We start from the raw sequence: 19494 nt of genomic DNA, 5'->3' as shown, positions 1-19494 counted from the left end.
AAGAAAAATAACTGATAAGCTCTGTTAAGAAAATAACTACAGATGTATGAACTAAAATATAATCAAAAAAGCGATTGAATACTAAATTTGAATTAATTTTATTTTTTGAGAGATGTGTGTAATTGAGAAGACATGATTTTCTTTAGTTAATTTGATATTATTGAAAATATTGAATAATAAAATTATTTTTAATATTCAGTCCTAAGGACTTTTTCAGTTATTTTTAAAGAAAAGATATCTATTAATATTTTTATTAAATATATCAACTGCTTAATTATGTCTTGCAAGTTGGATATTTGTTAGGAGTAAAAAGAATGAGAAAATTAAAAATAAAGAGGGGTCAGTGGAAAAGGATGGTAAAAAGGTAAGAAAATGAGTTCAGTTTTCAAGTGTCAAACAAACAATGGAGCCTTGCAAAACTATGGTTGTTTATGCCTCTTGCCATTGTAAAATTTTTCGTTGAGTTTTTATATTTGATGAAATAACTTAGAGAAGAGATTTCTTAAAGATAATAGTTTCTTACGGTGATGGAAATATTGAGAGAGTAACAAGCAAACATTTCTGAGATGACATAGAAATGAAAAAAAGAACTATTGAAATAGTAACAAGCAAACATTTCTGTGATGACATAGAAATGAAAAAACAGAACTTATGAACTATTATGACTTAAAAATTGGCTAATGCACAGCATGAAGCTTGAGCATAGTTACTAGTACGTACTTAAATAGAACTAGAGCATTCTATCTGAAAGTGAAGGCATCCTTCTAAAGAAATTCAAAGCAGGGAAAGGCATTCTTTCCCTAAATATGGGATGGGGGAGAAAGTAGAAACCAAAGGCCATAGACACCATTTTAGATGGTATCAAGTACAAAATGAATGCCACCACAAAGCACAACCCAATAAATATCCCTGTGGCTCGAGGGTCAAGCCAAGTTACCAATGCTTGCACTCTCTCCCCTTGCGTTGCGAAATCTCCCAAGATTTTTTGGACCCGTACCCCAAGCGTGCGCAGTTTATCATATCTGGCTTGTACCAATTCATTTGGTCTAGTGCAAGGCAATGCATCAAACTCTTCATCAAGCTCATCTCTGTCAAGTGTCTCTGCCAGTGATATCTTTGGATCAAAGTGGGGTAAAGTATATCGCAATCTGAACCTATAATTCCATGCACCAATCACAAACACATAGAAGGCGAATGTAGGTATGATCAGGTCGGGAAACCACACAAGCATCACCAAAAGTGCATGCACAAGTAAAGTTGTAGTCGGATTCCTCCAGCCACGTGTGTCATCTACCCACTTGACAATGTCAATTACCCCAGCGATGCCATTAATGATCCTGAACTAATTTGCATAAACTTTTATGCTGAATGAATGTGAATCGGCATCAAACATGTAAGTCACAACCTCACCCCTAAGAGGAGGCTTAGATCTTGTCAAGTGGCTTGCTACTATTTTGACAGCTGCAATCCTTAAACTATCTTGTTGACACATGCCAAGGGGATTTACATGATGCATCATGGGAAGAAATGGTTGTGAATAGACATGTAAGAAATTAAGCGTTGGTACAGCATATATAAATCTCATTGCTAATTCAATCTTCCCCATTTTCTTCAAACTAGCTTGTGATAACAAAAGTAATGGGAAAGTATTGTTGTACACTTTATCTGTTGTCAATGTAGAAATACGCACACGCACCTTACCAATTCGAATATCTGACCTCATGCACTCATTTGATTCGAATACTACTTCCCAGCAGCCATCAAATACTCTGATAGTCAACACAGTGGATAGATCATAAACTCTCCAAGCGTACTACTCATTCCACCTAGGTTCTAAACTATGAGATATGGTACGAGTGCGTACCCACTTGTTGCCATACTTGTCCACTACATAAGCATCCGTAGACCCCTTGCCGTTTATGTGCAACAGGTTCTTGCACCCAATAATCCCTAATTCAACAATCCCAATTGGTGCTTTCCATAGTAGCCTTGCAGTTGGATGGTAATCGCTACAAACATGGGATGCTTCATCCATCACATGATATCCACCATCAAAACAAAGGCGAAAGTGGACTCTACCTTTGTAAAATCTCTTCTCTTCATTAGGATCTTCAAATATGAACCATCTGGACACCACCTTACGATCATCCACCTGACGCTTGATTGTGGTGAGCGGTGTGCTAGCAACTGCAAGGACGGTTTGCTCTTTCGCTGTCCTGTCCGTTTCTATTAGGAAAAATAGCAAGTAGTGCTTAGTAAATGGTTCAGCTGCTACAAAGACCAAGTATTCATTCCAAGATGGAGATCCAGTACTAGTTGTGGAGATGGATTTGGTCTTTTGAACTTGTAATCTTAATTGGGCTTTGATGTGATATGATGACTTCTTTGAATGTGTCAACTGCAAAATGTCTTGTGCCTCTATCACTGAAGATCTCAAATACCACAATTTAGGAGATTGATATACCTTGGATTTAGAAGCAGGATTACCGGCAGTGTCGGTCTTCCACGCTTCAGGAAATGATTCATCAGCTTGAGTCCCCAAGTGGCAAGCATTAGATCACCTCTATTGAGCCCCACCTCCTTCAAGCCTATACCATTGTGGAGCCAAAGGACTATCAGGTGGGTTCGTAGGGGGATCTCACTCACATCAAAGCAAATTCCACCTAGAAATACATGTCCTTCCACATCGGATGTAGGATCAAATGACTTGGCATTTAAGGGTCCCACACTGATACTTCCAAGAGAGAAGAGGAATCAGGTGCGTCCCGATTGAAAGAAAACGTTTGGTACCACTCAAACAATACTATTTTTTGGGCTGGCTTTGATACAACATGGCCGTCGGAAACAACAATTTTTACAATAGGCCAACCAACTGTGGGTAGCGATCGAGCTTTTATAACTCGAACGAAGAGGTAATTCATTTTCTCTACAAGATCAAACGAGGACGGTTCAATCGGACATAATCTAGAATCAGAGAATATGACTGATGAAGCTCGACTAATTAGCCTACGACAAGTGACATTATTAACATTATTGCTAACTTTTACTTCAGGTATAGATCCTAAAGATATAGATCTTTTTACCTAAGTAAATTCATCATCTTGTACTGGCAACTCTTATGGTGGATCCATTAAAACACTACTCCCATCTTTCTCAAGCGGCTCAGATTCTACAGTAGTGTGATGACCCAATTCCTTAGGTTATGATGGAACCTACTATAACCCACCAGTAGAGAAGCCAATCCGTCAACCCGGAACTTCAAGTAATGGGTTTGAGGGCAGAAACTAAACAAGAGTGGCGAATTATAAAGATAGGTAGAAAAAATAAGCGGAAGTAAACCAAAACATGATATAAACAACTAATGATCCCTCCCAAAACCTGAAAGTCACAAGTACAGAGCTTCTACAAAATAAAAGACGAGTACAAGTCCCGAAAATGGATCGAAAATATATACAACAACTGACTAGTCTCAAAAGGCAAAAGACGGGCCATCCATACTGAAGGAGACAAGAATGATCCAAAAATGTCAAGTGCTCACTCTAGTCTCCGAAGCTGACTGCAATAGGCTCGATCTATCCATGGAGGTAGCTGGTGCTCGGTCTTGCACCACGAAAGTAGATGCAGAGTATAGTATGAGTACCAAGACAACAGGTACCCAGTAGGCATTATAGACTGAATGAGCAGAAAAGGTAAAAAAATATGAAAAAAAGGAATAGCCTAAATGGGAGTCAACATAAGCATCAAAAGGGAAAAGAGTACTACCTATGAGAACTACAGCTAACTATAACCAACTGAGCCCCCATAAGCCCATATGGAACACTCATACGCAAGTTAAATAAAAACCTGGATGAACCCCCATAAGCCCACCGAGTACACAGAATAGCTAAAACTACCAAAGCTAGGAACCAAGAATTTGCGATGTCAAGTGCCGAAGTACTGTATCATTTCCAAACCCAAAATCTTCAAGAGTCAATAGATCTAGGGGTGACTTAGGGGTCGAGGCCGGAATTGGGACCCAGATGCTCGCCTGAATGTTTAAAGTTGCCACGGCCGAGACTGGGTACCCGAATGCTTGCCATAATATATAAGTGCGGTCGAGGCTGGGGCTGGGTAAATGGATGCTCGCCGTAATACATCGGTATGATCGAGGCTGAGACTGGGTACCCGGATGCTCATTATACTAGCAAGCCGATAGAGGCCGGGGCTGAGTACCTAGATGCTCCCCGATAATTCAGAATGGAGGCCGGGACTTGTTACCTGGAGGCTCACAGATAATTTATCCCATGATGCTAAACATTCTAATTCCTAACTAGAATACAACATTACCAAAAATCTTTTTCCAAATGAATCAACCGATATGCCGCCAAAACTAGAATCAGAGCCAAAGTCAACGATCATAAAATCTAGTATTTCCGACGTATCAAGAAAGTCATGATTATACTGATTTATGGATGATGATATTTTTAAGAGCAAAGGTAACTCCTAACTAAGGCAAAACTACCAGGGACTAGCTCGTTACACCATTCTACAAGGATCTAAGTCCACCGGAGCGACGTCGGGGCATCTAAAGCAAGTTTACATACCATACTAAGGCCAACATACTCTATAGTATCAACAACATGCTCATTCAACTCTCCTTATAATACTAACAAATAACGACAAGATACACATGCTTCTAAATATCCGGAAAACCCGATAACAAGCCTAAAATGTGATTTCTAACAGCTAAAATATACAATCAAACTATCCAACCCAAATTCTAACTATTTCAACATTCTTTCACATATTCCAGTACAATCTAAAGAAAGGTAAAACCGTAGCCTACCTGTAGGCTAAACACACGAGCTTCAAATTATTATGCTGGAGCTTTTCCCTTTCGAACGATCTCGGAATACTTCCACGCTATCAAAAACAGAACCACAACGTCGATATGGTCATTTAGACACTAATTTCATAACTTTTGGAGACGGACCAATTTTGGGATCTAAAATGGGAATTGTGGGACCTGCATATGGAATTTTAAATTTGACCCCCAAAATAGGTTCCAAACGTAACCCCGAGCTGACAAATCAAATTTATAATATAATTCAGGGTGGAAAACTACGCGGGATGAGCATGCAACCAAAACTCAAAAATTCTAACTAAAGGACCAAAAATGGTAGCATCAAAATCAGTTAATTCTGAAGAAACGAGATTCTTTCAACCCAAAAACATTACACTATGACGATCCTTGCGAAAAACTCCACAATCTAGCTTCAAGAATCACTCAAAACGAAGTTATATTGACCAAGATACACTCTTCCAAAATTCAACAAAATTTCATTCCGAAAAAGACTAAATCAGTAACTAAAAATATATTTTTACCTCAAATGAAGCTTCTACTCACGTTTCTGAGATCACCAAGAGATTCCTCACGAAATTATATTAAATTTAGACCCTTGAATCACCAAAATCGAATTTATATAGGTCAAGAAATAACTTCTCAAAGTTCTTCAAAAAATCATTCCAAAAATGGACACTGCTGCAAAAATGATCACGTTTTTATATCTGAATTGAATGCTACAAATCAGTTTTTAAGCTTTCCAATGCGTTCTCCACGAAAAATCTCACAAGTTTTCCTTTTGAATCACCCAATTTGGAGCTATATAACTCAAGATAAAGGGTTTTAAAGTTGCAGAAAAACCCAAAAATGGGCTGCACCAGATGCTGCGAAAATCAGATTTTGGAAAATCCAAAATCTCTGATGGGGTGCTCGAAATTCGATAAAAATAAACCAGATATGCTACCCCACTAATTTTGACGTTACAGACTCTATGGGGAATTCAAAATTCCCATACGAGATTATTTTAATAGAAAGTGGGTCCCACACCCAAGAGTTATTTTAAGCCACATTCCACAACGGGCCTCGATATTAGTCTAGAAGCCCCGAAAAGCGAACGAAGGGTCGATCTAGAACAAAATCGACATTACAGAACTAAATACGTTGTCAAAATTTTCATTCGAGCGCTTTTCCAAGAATGTTGACCAAAGTCAACCATATGCTAACTTTCAAAGTCAAAAGTGTCAAATGGCCCTAAACTTGTATCGATTGCCTTGATAGTCATTCCAACAGTTCTAATAGCCTAATTTGGTCATTCCGGAGCTGTTGGAACCATCAGAATTTGAATTTGAGATCTCGTTGACCCAAAACTCAAAAAGGCGCAACTAAACCAACTTAGGCCTTCAAAATACCAAAATAGACTCGGAACCTCTGAAAATTCAACCAACACTTCTTCTAGACCAAAAAAAATCTTTCAAATCCAACGGAGTCGTCAGAATTCCATTTCGGACATCGGAACTCCAAAAGTTGACCAAAGTCAAACCTTGGCTAAAAATTCCTCAATTTCTCAACTCAAGGCCTCAAAACTTTGTTACAACTCTAAAACTGATTCCGTAAAGTCTCCCAAGCCAATTTCGATATTTTTGAGCTGCTGGAATTGACGGAATTTTATTCCGAGACCTGTAGCTCCAATTGACCCCAAATTCCACTTTTTAATACTTAAAACTTATGAAAATTCAAAATTTCCAAAGACTTAACTTTTTATAGGATTTTTTAAAAATCAACATCCGGTACCAATCAGAAATGACTCAGGGCATCTAAAGGGAGAGATAAAATGGTTATTTTACAAAAATTTCAAAAATGACCTTGAGGGTTATTACAAGTAGTATGATCCGCTTCTTCTACAGGCGGCTCAACTTCTAGGGTAGTAGGATTTTCCGCTTTTTCTGCAGGTGGCTCCTCTATAAAATTTGGCTTCTCACCTTACGGTGCATCTTGTGATGTCTCAGCTGGTGGTGATTGATTAGGATCCGTTGTGAGTTTCGAAACAATTAATTGTTTGACAAAATAAATTTTCAGACCAATTTCATCAGAAATCCAACTGAACCAATATTTCTTCTCCAAAGGGTAATAGATCAATGCTTCTTCACCTTTCTTGTCAAACTGCGTAGCACTTAACTTGATCATTCCAAGGAAATTATTCTTGGTTGTGGGACAAATGAACTTTCAATGATAGACGTACAGCTCGAGCATGTCCCCAAAAATATCAGAGGGTTTTCCGATATTAAATTTCAACATTTCATTCCACAGGGGGCAGAGATCACGAGTGACCGTCTTTGTCTTCCTTCTCTGGCCATAGAAATTGACAACTATGTAAGAACTTGAAGTGCCATGGCCATCTTTGGGAAGAAGGTTTCGCGCCTCAATTACTTCTACTATTAGCTTTCTCACTGTGCCCATTTTATTTGGATATTATTGTACTACTTGTGAACTATGCATGAAAATTCAAGAAAGAGACTAATTTATTTTGTGGCACTACTTGCAAACAAATGATGCATGTAGTTGCTATTCTTCTCTTTCTCAGGGAGAGATGATTTGGAAAGAGTTAGAGTTAAGAAAAGAAACTAAGATGTAAAAAAAGAGAATCGGACAAGAAAAAAGTGCTCAACTTCATGTGCAAGCACCTCTACGATACCTTTAATTTGGTTTTTGTAAGCAAATTCTTTATAGACCAGATTTTTTTTATTTTTTTCCCCACACTTATTTTTGAGTGAAAAGCAACCTTTTGCTTTATAATCTATAACCTACTGTTAAATTAAATTTAGTTTAAGTTCTATTTGTTAATGGTGTATAATTAAGTCATTAATAGGTAACTATTGACAAAATTTCTCTTGATAAACATTAATTAATCATTATTAGCACTATTACTAGTTAAAATTCACTTATATATATATATATTTAATATTTAATTCTCTTTCAATGCATAGTACAGAGTATTACGATCAAATTATTACACTTATAAGCATAATGAATTAATACTTTAAAGGCTGTGTGGTGAGGTGGATAAATTGTTGGGTCTTTCATATACATAAACTAAAGAAATTAAATCTCAATCTGCTTAGGAGAGCGTACAGAGCTATCGGGATCTCTCCATATTTTGTTAGCCTACTAAAATCTCTCCATTCTTAATGGATAGTTCAATTTGAGCTCTAAGAATGAATTAAAAACTCCGATAAAGGGAACTTTCTCTATTGATGAATCCTACGCAGCCCAAATCCTAATATCCAGATCATGAGTTCTCACTACTGAATGGGAAGATGAGTTTAAATATTCAACAGGTTGTAGTTTTAAGTTTCAAAAATTGTATTCGAAATGAGTGCATATAATACAACTTTAATTTTCTTATTTACCGAAAGGGCTATTGATTGAACTATAAAATTATTACAAAAATTAATTGACACTGCGTCTATGGTCATGCACCTACTTTTGTTTATCTTGAGATCGAGAAGCCTCAAATGTTGTCCTTTATAAAATGCGTAACATTTACATGTTTGGAATATAGAATATGAAAATAAAAAAATAGTTACCATCATTAATTAGTGCATTATCTTAATGCTACTTTTTCTGCCATCTCAAGTTGATTGCACGAAAAAAATTCTACTACCACTACAACTTTTTCTTGGGGTGAAGATTCCCTTTTGCTTTAATGATAGAACATTTGGAAATACAATTTATAATATATAAAAGCCACTAGGGAATGGTACGCACCTTTTGGTCCGTAGAAAACAATCATCTTTATAGCTTTTCTTTATCTGATGAATTAGAAAATTGGAAAACTTATTTGACAAGTGAATCGATGAATTAAATCCAACTTTATCACTTCTTATGATTTACTATTTTCTTCTAAAAGAAATGATGTGGTTCCAACACTGAGTATTAAACTTTGTTAAGTTGTATTTGATTACAAACTTTCATAAATTTAAAAGGGTATCTGCATTCTCAGGTGATGATAATTGTACTTGGAATAATAACATGCTTAATTAGTAGTATATTTGTAATGACCTTTCAAGTCATCTCGTTTTCATGTACGGGGCTCTGAACAAATCTTGAGCACCCCATGATAGTATTTTCAACTCCAAAAAGTTCAGCTGATGCATCCCTTGCTGGTGCATCCTGAATTGTGCTTAGCGTTCGCAAACCAGATTTTTGCATTTGCGGAGAAGGTTCAAGTTGACCTCCGTATTTATGGAGAATGGTCAAGATTGACCCTATGTTCGTGATCAGGTTTCTACATTCCCGGAGAATGTTAAAGATAACCTTCACATTTGTGGAGAAAGGTCATTTGAACCCCAATCAAGGTTGACCTCTGCATTCATAGACCAGGTTCCACATTGGCGGAAAAGGATCCTCGACAATTATATATCTCATTTCAATGTTTAAGCTTCATTGTTCGAGTTTCAAAAGACGTTATCTTGATGAATTGAACTTTGATTGAGCTTATTTCTGGTGCAAATCATTCAAAATTGTTGGGGCTTTGCGTTGGGATCATAAGGGGAGTGTTGTGAACTAGTTATTATGGTAATTCCTCACCTCAAAACCTTTTTTCTCTCCTTTAATGATGGTTTTGGATGTCTTAATTATAGGGGTGATATGGATGGGTTTTAGAGCTCCGATTGTGCTCAAATACCAAGTACACATTCCCTGAGCTATTAAGGACCTAGTGACAAATTCAATTTTTGACCTATTTTGCATTCGGGTTGTATTTAGCAATATGAGTATCGTTTTTCTCATAGAAATGCATAGTTTATGATTTTGATTGTATGTGGCATTCAGAGGATATGAAGAAGAAATAGGCAGCTCACAGACGGTTCGAGATTTGTTGTTCGGCTTTGAGGTAGGCTACAATCTACTTTCTTTATACTGTGCTTCATGAGATAATGTCTAGTATTAATTGTATGTGGATTAGGATTGTATGTGGCAGGTTTAAGATTACTTCTCTTATTCCTATTTTCTTCATTTTCTTAGGAGCCTCAGGCTAGCATAGTGTTGCAAAATCCTTAGTCTAGGCTACAAATTTGTTGTCTATGGATTAGTTTGATGTTGTTAGCCTGTTAGGAGTTGAGGTTTTTAGTCTTTAGATTGGTTATCTAAGTGCCTTATAATAACATTTTAATGATCCTTTAGTTATTATAGTTGCTTCGTGTATTAGTTATTGTGGTTTTGTAACCTCCGCTAGTGCATGGAACGTTGGTTTAACTTTGGTATTATGGAAATTTTACTCTAAGAATTGTCGACGTGACGTTGATTCCTATCTTAGATTAGTATTTGGAACCTTAGTTGCTTGTTGCATTCGTATGTTTGCATTAGTTGTGCTTTGTGTTCATTTGAGAAGTACCTTTGGGTAAATATAGAGATCCTTGAGATACTCTTTCGATTGTTTGATCCTTCAAAATTCTAGTCATTTTCATGAGTATTGGTGATCATTTTATGATGCTATTGTTGATAATGGTGGTATATTATTGGGTTCGAGTCTTTGATCGAGGACCAGCTGGATTTGAGATTAGTTTTTTATGCTCTAGGAGAGAGATGTTTTTGGTCATGCATATTAGGTTGATGATGTTGGTGTTTGAATACATTACATAGAAATTCATTCTCACATGTTTTGTAGTATGATCCTGGTGCATGCATTGGTTTTTCACTACTATTTTTAAGAAAGCAGGGTTTTGCCATTTTTACTCTTAAAACTATTTTAATGGGAGTCGTACTACCTTCTGTCATGTCCCAAACTAGGGCCTAGATATCATATGATGATTAGGATTCCCGAAGAGACCCCAACCAAGCCACTTAGAATATCATAATCATACATAAGGTAAACAATAAGCGGAAACTCATAAAAGTCCAAGAAGAGAAAGTATAGCTAGAGAGAATCAAGACAACATAGACTTCGTACACAATATACCCACATGCCTCTACATGACAACCTAGGCGGGGAATAGGACATATTCCTAGCTCACCCTCAAAGAATGTAATGACACCATATAGAATAGTCTTTAAACATCACCATAGTCTAAAACAACAATAAAGAAAAGAATGACTCGGATTTGCCATTAAGAATAAGGATAATGTGATACACGAATGGCCTATTCCCAAGACATTCTTAAGGAACTTATAAGCATTTTAAGGATGTTACAATATCTCTCCCTTGGGAATATTCGTCCTTAAATGAGATTCAACTAATATAGGACGGACATAGAAAGAGGACTAGAAACTCAACATGCACATTAGGATAGTTTGAAAATGCATAGAACATGTAAACTTCATACTTCACATAAAACATGGCCTTTTTTTGAAACAATCATTTTCATGAATCATCCATGCATATGAATGACATATGGAACTGAAACGTTTCAGTTTAATTGATTTGATCATGAACAACTTAGTACCTTTAAGTTTGAGTGGAAGGAAAAAGATATGGATAACGCTTCATCATGTACGCTTCCACGTCTCACGTAGCACTCTCTAATTATTGATTCCTCCATAACACTTTGACAGATGCAACGTCTTTATTTCCTAATCCTTTCACTTGTCGGTATAAATTTCCACTAGGATTTTCTCATAAGTCAAATTCTCTTCAACATTCACATTTTCCAATGGAACAATAATGTTTGGATCACCCACAAGTTTCCTCAACATTGACACATGAAATACCGAATGAACCATAGCCAACTCAATTGACAAGTCTAACTCATATGCCACTTTGCCAAGATACTTCAATATCCTATAGGGTCGTACATATCTAGGAATCAACTTTCCTTTATTACCAAATTGCATCACACCTTTCATAGGTGATACCTTCAAATACACCCAATCATCCACATCAAATTCAAGTTCTATTCGTCTAGTGTTCGAATAGGAATTTTGACAACTTTGATCCATCTTCAATCTTTCTCTTATAAGCCTTACTTTCTCCATTGCATCAACTACCACATCTGGACCAATCAATGCCATCTCACCCATTTCAAACCATCCCACCAGAGATCTACATCTTCTCCCATACAAGGCTTTAAAAAGAGCCATTTGGATGCTAGAGTGATAACTATTATTATAGGCAAAGTCAATCAATGGAAAATGCTCATCCCAACTTCCTTTAAGATCAATCAAACATTCCCTTAACATATCCTCCAGAGTTTGAATCATTCTTTGGGATTGTCCATCGGTTTGAGGATGGAAAGCGGTACTTAGGTTGACTCTAGTACCAAAACCTTTTTGAAATGACTTCCAAAAATGTAAAGTGAATTGAGTACCTCTATCTGATATAATCAAAAAAGAAACACTATGATATTACACAAATTTCATGAATGTACAACTTTGCATAGTCTTTAGGACCGTAAGATGTCTTGACAGGTAGAAAATGTGACAATTTGGTCATTCGGTCCACAAATTCCAAAATAGAATCATGTTGTCTCTTAGTACGAGGCAAACTCATTACAAAGTCCATATTCACATATTCCCATTTCCAAGAAGGAATCTTAATATCTTGAAATAAACCTCCTAGTTTTTGATACTCAACTTTAACTTGTTGATAATTAGGACACTTAGCCACAAACTCTATTATATCCTTCTTCATGACATTCCGCCAATACACTTCCCTCAAATCATGATACGTCTTGGTGGATCCCGGGTGAATTGAATACCGAGAACTATGGGCTTCATTCAATATCAATTTTCTTAATCCGTCAATATTAGGAACACTGAAACGACCTTGCTAATATAATACCCTATCTCTCCCTTGGGAGAAAGCCGCAATGGCTTTTTCCGCAACTAATTTTTTCAATTCAACCAACACTGGATCATTGCATTGTTTGGCCTTAACATCCGCCACAAGTGATGATTCTGAGCCATTATGTACAAGAATACCTCCATCATCGGAGTTAACCAAATTCACACCTAAATGTGTCAATATATGGACCTCTTTAACCAACTCCCTCTTACCTTCCTCAACACATGCAACACTATTCATATATAGCCAACTAAGAGCATCGGCTACAATATTTGCTTTACCCGTGGTACAATACAATTATGTCATAGTCTTTGTGGATTTTAAGACACCTTGTTTTCCTAAGGTTCAAGTCCCTTTGGCTAAACACATATCGCAAGCTTTTGTGCTCGATAAACACATCAAAATGTACCCCATAAAGATAATGGCGCCAAATGTTCTAAGCAAACACAACCGCCGCAAGTTCAAGATCATGGATTTGATAGTTCTTTTCATGCACTTTAAGTTGTCTAGAGATATAGGCTATAAACTTACCATGTTGCATCAAGACACAACCCAAACCAACACAAGAGGCATCACAATAGACAACAAACCCATCTGAACCTTTGGGTAATGTCAAAATAGGAGCCAATGTAAGACAATCCTTCAATGTTTGAAAACTCTTCTCACATTCATCCGACCATTGATATTTCACCTTCTTTTGGGTCAACTTAGTTAAAGACGAGGCTATAGATGAAAAACCTTCAACAAACCTTCTATAGTATTAGGTTAAGCCCAAAAAGCTTCTAATGTTCGAAGGAGATAATGGTCTAGCCCAGTTCTTAACAGCCTCTGTTTTCTTTATATCTACTTTAATCCCATCACTAGACAACACATGGCTAAGAAATGTAACTTCCCTTAGCCAAAACTCACACTTACTAAATTTTGCAAATAATTGCTTCTCTCTCAATGTTTGCAACACATTCCTCAAGTAACCCATATGATCTTCCTCATTTCGAGAATAAATCAAGATATCATCAATGAACACCACAACAAACATGTCCAAGTATGACTTAAAAATATGATTCGTCAAATCCATGAATATAACAAGAGCATTTGTCAAATCAAACGATTTTACTACAAATTCAAAATGACCATACCTAGTCCGAAATTCTATTTTGGGATTATCACTCTCTCTTACTCTCAATTGATGATAACTGGAATAGAGATCAATCTTGAAAAAGTAACTTACTCCTTGTAATTGATCAAACAAGTCATCTATCCTCGAAATTAGGTATTGTTTCTTTATAGTAAACTTGTTCAATTGCCAGTAGTCTATACATATTCGGAGGGGCCTATCTTTCTTCCTAACAAATAACACGCGAGCACCCATGGTGAAATACTTGGCCTTACGAAACCCTTATCCAACAAATCTTTCAATTACTCTTTCAACTCCTTAAGTTCCACTGGAGCCATACAGTAAAGGGAATAGAAATAGATTAGGTATAGGGAAAGAGATCTATGCCAAAGTGAATTTCCTTTTCGTGAGGAATAATGCATAAATCATTAAGAAACACATCAAAAAACTTATTAACTATAGGGACTGACTGAAGAGTTGGAGTTTCAGAGTCAACATTCCTAAGTCACATGATATGATAAATGCACCCTTTGGAAATCATATTCCGGGCCTTAAGATATGAAATGAATCAACCCTTGACCATATAATTATTACCTTTCCATTCAAGAATAGGCTCATTAGGAAAGTGAAACTTAACTACACGTGTCTTTCAATATATAGATGCATAGACGGCATGTAACCAATCCATACTAAGAATGATATAAAAACTAATCATGTCAAGTTTAACAAGATCACATGGAATAACTTTGTGCAAGACCGACACGGGATAATTTCTACAGGCTCTCTTGGCTAATACCGAATCACCAATGAGAGAATAAATCAAAAAAAGGCTCTAATAATACTTTGGGGCACATATCAAATCTCATGCCAAGGTAAGAAGTAACAAAAAACAAGTTGGCTCTCGGATCAAGCAATGCTTAAGCATCAAAGCTAAAGACCTGTGGCATACCCGTGACCATATCGGGAGTCTTATCCATATCTTGCCTAGAATGAAGAGCATAGAATCGGTTGTTGCATTGACTATTCTTAGGTTAAGCTTGGGCGCCTTGTTGCACTTGGCCTCCTTGAGGATGACCTACTTCCCCTTTGTTGGCAATATAAGGGCATTTGGATTTCTTATGGCCCATCTTACCACATCCATAACAAGCACCGTCCCTATCAAGCACTTTCCTTCATGATTGTTTCCACACTTTGCACATTTAGGAAAAGAAGGGATACTAGCATTCACACCTCCCCCTCCTTGAGATTTAGGGTATGAAACCCTATCCTTAGCAAAATTCTTCCCCAAACGTTGGTCTTGTTGAGAGAAACCACTACTACTACCGGTCCTAGTATTGGAGAACCCACCTTCATGTCGAGCCCTCTTAGAATCCATCATCCTTATCTACTTGAGTTTTTCTCCTTCAATTTGTTTGGCATAAGTCATGATCCAAGATATGTCCATCTCCTTAACAAGCTATCGGTATTATATTCCTTGGCAACCAAGTTGGACACCCCCGATAACAATTGACTCATTTGGGCACATGGATCCATAACCAATAAAGGAGCATACTTTGATAGCTTAGTAAATTTAAGTGCATAGTCCCTTATTCCCATAGTTCCTTGTCGAAGATTTATGAACTCCAACACTTTAGCCTCCCTTAGCTCAAGAGACCAAAAACAATCAAGGAAAGCAAGTTTGAAAGTTTCCCATTTAATAGGACCTTCGTCCACCCTCTCTAATTTCTATCGAGTGTACCAAAATTGAGCAACACCCTTAAGTTGGTAAGCCGCTAACTCTGCTTTCTTTTCCGAAGTCACCCCCATGATACTCACTATATTATAGATCTCATCTACGAATTCTTGAGGATCCTCATCAACCATTTGAGCCATGAAACTTTGGATGGTTCATTCGTGTAAAATCCCTCACTCTTGAGGATAAAGTAGGAATATTAGAAGGAAACGCAACCCCTTGGTTGGTCACCACTTCTGCTAGCATAGTAATGGTGGTGTGGAACTCCGCATTACTCACTTGGTCCTGTAGAGGACCATTGTCTCAAGGACCCAAGGGATCTTGGGCTTCATTAGCATTGTTTCCCTTGGGCAACGGTAGTCTTTTTGGAGCTATTTTTCTGAAAATCGCAAAGAATAATTTTTAGGGAAAGGAAGTCTTAGAATACCCTCTACCGCAATACATAGATCATGAAAGAAGTGAGAATTTCTAAAATGTCTCATAGCCTCCTATTCATAAATATGGCGCATTTCACACCCCTGAATAAAACTCTACTTGACGCGGCTTGTTGGACACCCTAGGACACTTGAACCTTGTGATCTGATACCAAATTTGTAACGACCCAAACTAGGGCCTAGATGTGATACGACGATTAAGATTCCCAAAGACACCCTAACCAAGCTTCTTAACATATCTTAAGCATACATAAGGTAAACAATAAGAGAAAATTCATAAAAGTCCAAGGATACAAAGCATAGCTAGAGAGAATCAAGATAACATAGAATCCGTACACAATATGCCCACATGCCTCTACATGACAACCTAGGCGGGGACTAGGACATGTTCCTAGATCACGCTCAAAGAAAGTAATGACACCATATAGAATAGTCTATAAACATCACCATAGTCTAAAAAATAATAAAGATAAGAATGACTCGAATTGCCCTCAAAGCACGAGTACTCAACACTCTAATCTTCAATGGAACACCAACTAGCCACGGGAAGAGGATGGAGCGTCTGACTCTACATTGTTATATAATATAGGAAAAAAGTATGCATTAGTATATTTGAATGTACTAAGTATGCAATTCAATGCATAGAAAATCGTGTTTGTGCAAATGAATATTTTAAGTAATGTGATAGAAGTAGTAAAAATTATAAGTAGTCACTAGAAGGATTAATGCATATTAAATCATACGAGTATCACATAAAGTAAATGATAGGATTAGTCATTTAAAACATAAAAAAGACCATACATATGTGGTATAGAAACCATAACCGATAATAAGACAATGAGAGCTATAACATGAAATCCTGATGTTGCCCCTACACCAGAAAAAGGGAAATCTACTTGCCAAGGTAGACTCTACCCTGCTAGGCGGGTCATAACGTACGCTATATGTGGATCCACTAGCTAGGCCAAAAAAAGTAATCCTACGGTGGCACATAGTTATGGAACAAGAGAGTTTATATAAGGACCCCATATTTCAAGCCCCCACCTCAAGTCCATATTCGGTGCTAAGTCAAATCCCACGGAATACATTCATAGCATGAGAATCATAATGGACATATATCATAGTCATGATGATAGGTTTAAATTCATAGAGTAGCTCATTTTCATAATATAAGTGCAATGCGGGTATTGTCCTTCCACATTACAAATCATACATACATAATCATAGTTCATACTTAGAAGTTTAGGGTAAAACATGAATGCATGATCAATTGACTTGAAAATCATGAAATTGACTTGAAAACATGCATGATCATATACTTTCTATCAGCCCATAAATAATATATAAAGATAATATCATTTAGAAGTATAATTGAAAATACCCATATATACTGTTCACATTGCAAGAGCCATCCATTACCTTGCTAATATAAGGAATGCAAACTCAACTCATGGATCTATATAAAAAGCCTTCAATAAGGCAGGTGAAGAGTCGTCCGAATCAACAACACGATTCTATTCTATGGTGGCTACGTAGTTTTCACGGTCCAAACCTAGGGCCTAGACGTGAAATGGCGAATGAGGAACTCGAAAGTACCTCAAACAAGCCTCTTAGCATTCTTTTAGCCTTTCATAGGTAATGACAATAAATAAATAAGCAGAAATAATAATAGTAAATCTTTAACTTACATATGTCCAATAATATCTCTAACTTTTAGATTTAATGGGGCTAAGACAAGTCCATAGCTCACCCTTAATCATTATAGAAAGAAATATCATAGTAAGTGTCTAATGATCTCAACATATCATAAGTTAGGAAGATAAATGAGTATTGTTCCCAGAACAAGAGAACTCACACAAAGTAGTATTCAAATGAAATCTCAAGTAGCCACATGGAGGAGAACAAGGAGGAGCACAAGTCCCTACATGATGATATCATGTAGGTAAAAGAGTATGCATTAGTTAATTACATTGAAGCCTTACATACGGTAATATAGGATAGGTAATTAGACTTCAAATAATTAATAATCTATGCATTTGGAATCATAATATGAAAACACATAAAGTTTCATACTTGAATTAAATAGAAGACTTTGATGATTTATTTGGGCTTCATGGATGAAAGGATCCATGAATCAATACCCACACACCTTAGAGTAAATCTTCAAGAAAATAAATATAATTTATCATATAATCAAAATACTTTAGGAATAAGAGTGAAAAGAATACTCTTATTGAAGTCTTACATACCTGGAATCCAAAGCGTTACTCAGAATCGAAGTACTTGAAAAATACTCTTGAATCCTAGCATTTTTTCCTCGCCGGAGCATTTTGTGTACTACCCGGAGTATATGAATCACCGAAATAGTATTTCTACACTACTAAGAACTAAAACTATATTTTGAGAATGAGTAAAAGAGTGTATAGAGAGAAGAGTTATTTGAGAAAGCTTGATGAACAAAATAATGAAATAAGGTGTGTATTTATAGGTGTGAAGGAGGGATCCACTAATAATTAAAATAATTATAAAGAAAAATCTAAAAATTTAATGGAAGATTGTGATGTCATGGGAGATTAAAATGGAGGACTATTGATGTCATGGGTAATGTTAAATGGATCTAGATATTTCCATGATTGGTGAGATGAACCTTCTTTTAAAGAAATACCCTTTTTCGGAGCTGTATTTTAAAAAGAAAACTTCCTCATTAGGATTTGGTGTCTGTATATGAATTATATCTCTAGAAGTCTCCTTTCATGTCATTCAAGAATCATCCAAGTTGGAGCATCCTACAGTTAATTTATTTGACCTACTTAACCTCCGAAACTTAAAATATGGTCTTTACAAAAGTTGTAGGTAATGATGTTCGGATTATTTATAAATTTGAATCACCTAATTTGGGTTATCATATTAAAATTTATGCCCAAAATATAGAAGTAATATCATTTTTATCGAGAATTGGAACATCATATACAACATTTTTTAGGGGGTGTTACATTATCTCTTCCTTGGGAACATTCGTTCTCGAATGAGGAAAGACTTCGATTGAGTAGAGTAGAGAGTAAGCCAACAACCCATCATTAAGGCAATAGTGCAATTTAAAACATCGTTCGAAAGATATTTTATAATTTTACAAGCATATGACAAGAGAAGTTGAAATGCAAGGATTTCAAGTAATTCAGCAAGGACAACTTAATACCTTAGGTTTAGGAAGAGGGAAAAATAGGAGGGTATCGCTTAATCATATCCGCTTCTTGTTCCCATGTACCACTTTCAATTTATTGATTCCTCCAAAGGACTTTAACAGATGTTCCTCAATCTCTTAACTTTCCAGACCAAAATTTCAACCGGAACTTCTTCATAGGTCAAGTTTTATTCAACATTCACTAATCTCAAAGGAATAATAGAACTATGATCACCCAACAATTTCTCAACATAGACACATGGAACACCGGATGAAACATCGCCATTTCTAATGGCAATTCCAACACATATGCAACCTTGTTAACACTCTCACAATTCTATAAGTCCCTACATACCTAGGGCTCAATTTCCTTTTCTTACCAAACTGAACCACACCCTTCATTGGTAAAACCTTCAGATACACCCAATCGTCCA

General features: G+C 36.5%; 1 protein-coding gene across 1 annotated transcript; it reads right to left on the bottom strand.

Annotated features, from left to right (window-relative positions):
* Positions 1-715: 715 nt before the first annotated feature.
* LOC129885019 (protein QUIRKY) lies at positions 716-7464 on the bottom strand. The gene is given in 6 exon segments (XM_055959263.1): positions 716-2538; positions 2541-2568; positions 2570-2625; positions 2628-2717; positions 2720-3148; positions 6700-7464. Coding segments are annotated over 6 exon segments (2991 nt in total). The 5' UTR covers positions 7280-7464; the 3' UTR covers positions 716-730.
* Positions 7465-19494: the final 12030 nt, after the last annotated feature.

The sequence above is a fragment of the Solanum dulcamara genome, chromosome 4, assembly GCF_947179165.1.
Source record: "Solanum dulcamara chromosome 4, daSolDulc1.2, whole genome shotgun sequence".
NCBI classification, from domain to species: Eukaryota; Viridiplantae; Streptophyta; class Magnoliopsida; order Solanales; family Solanaceae; genus Solanum; species Solanum dulcamara.
Note: the sequence above shows the minus strand (reverse complement) of the source record. Positions and strands in the feature narration are given on the sequence as shown.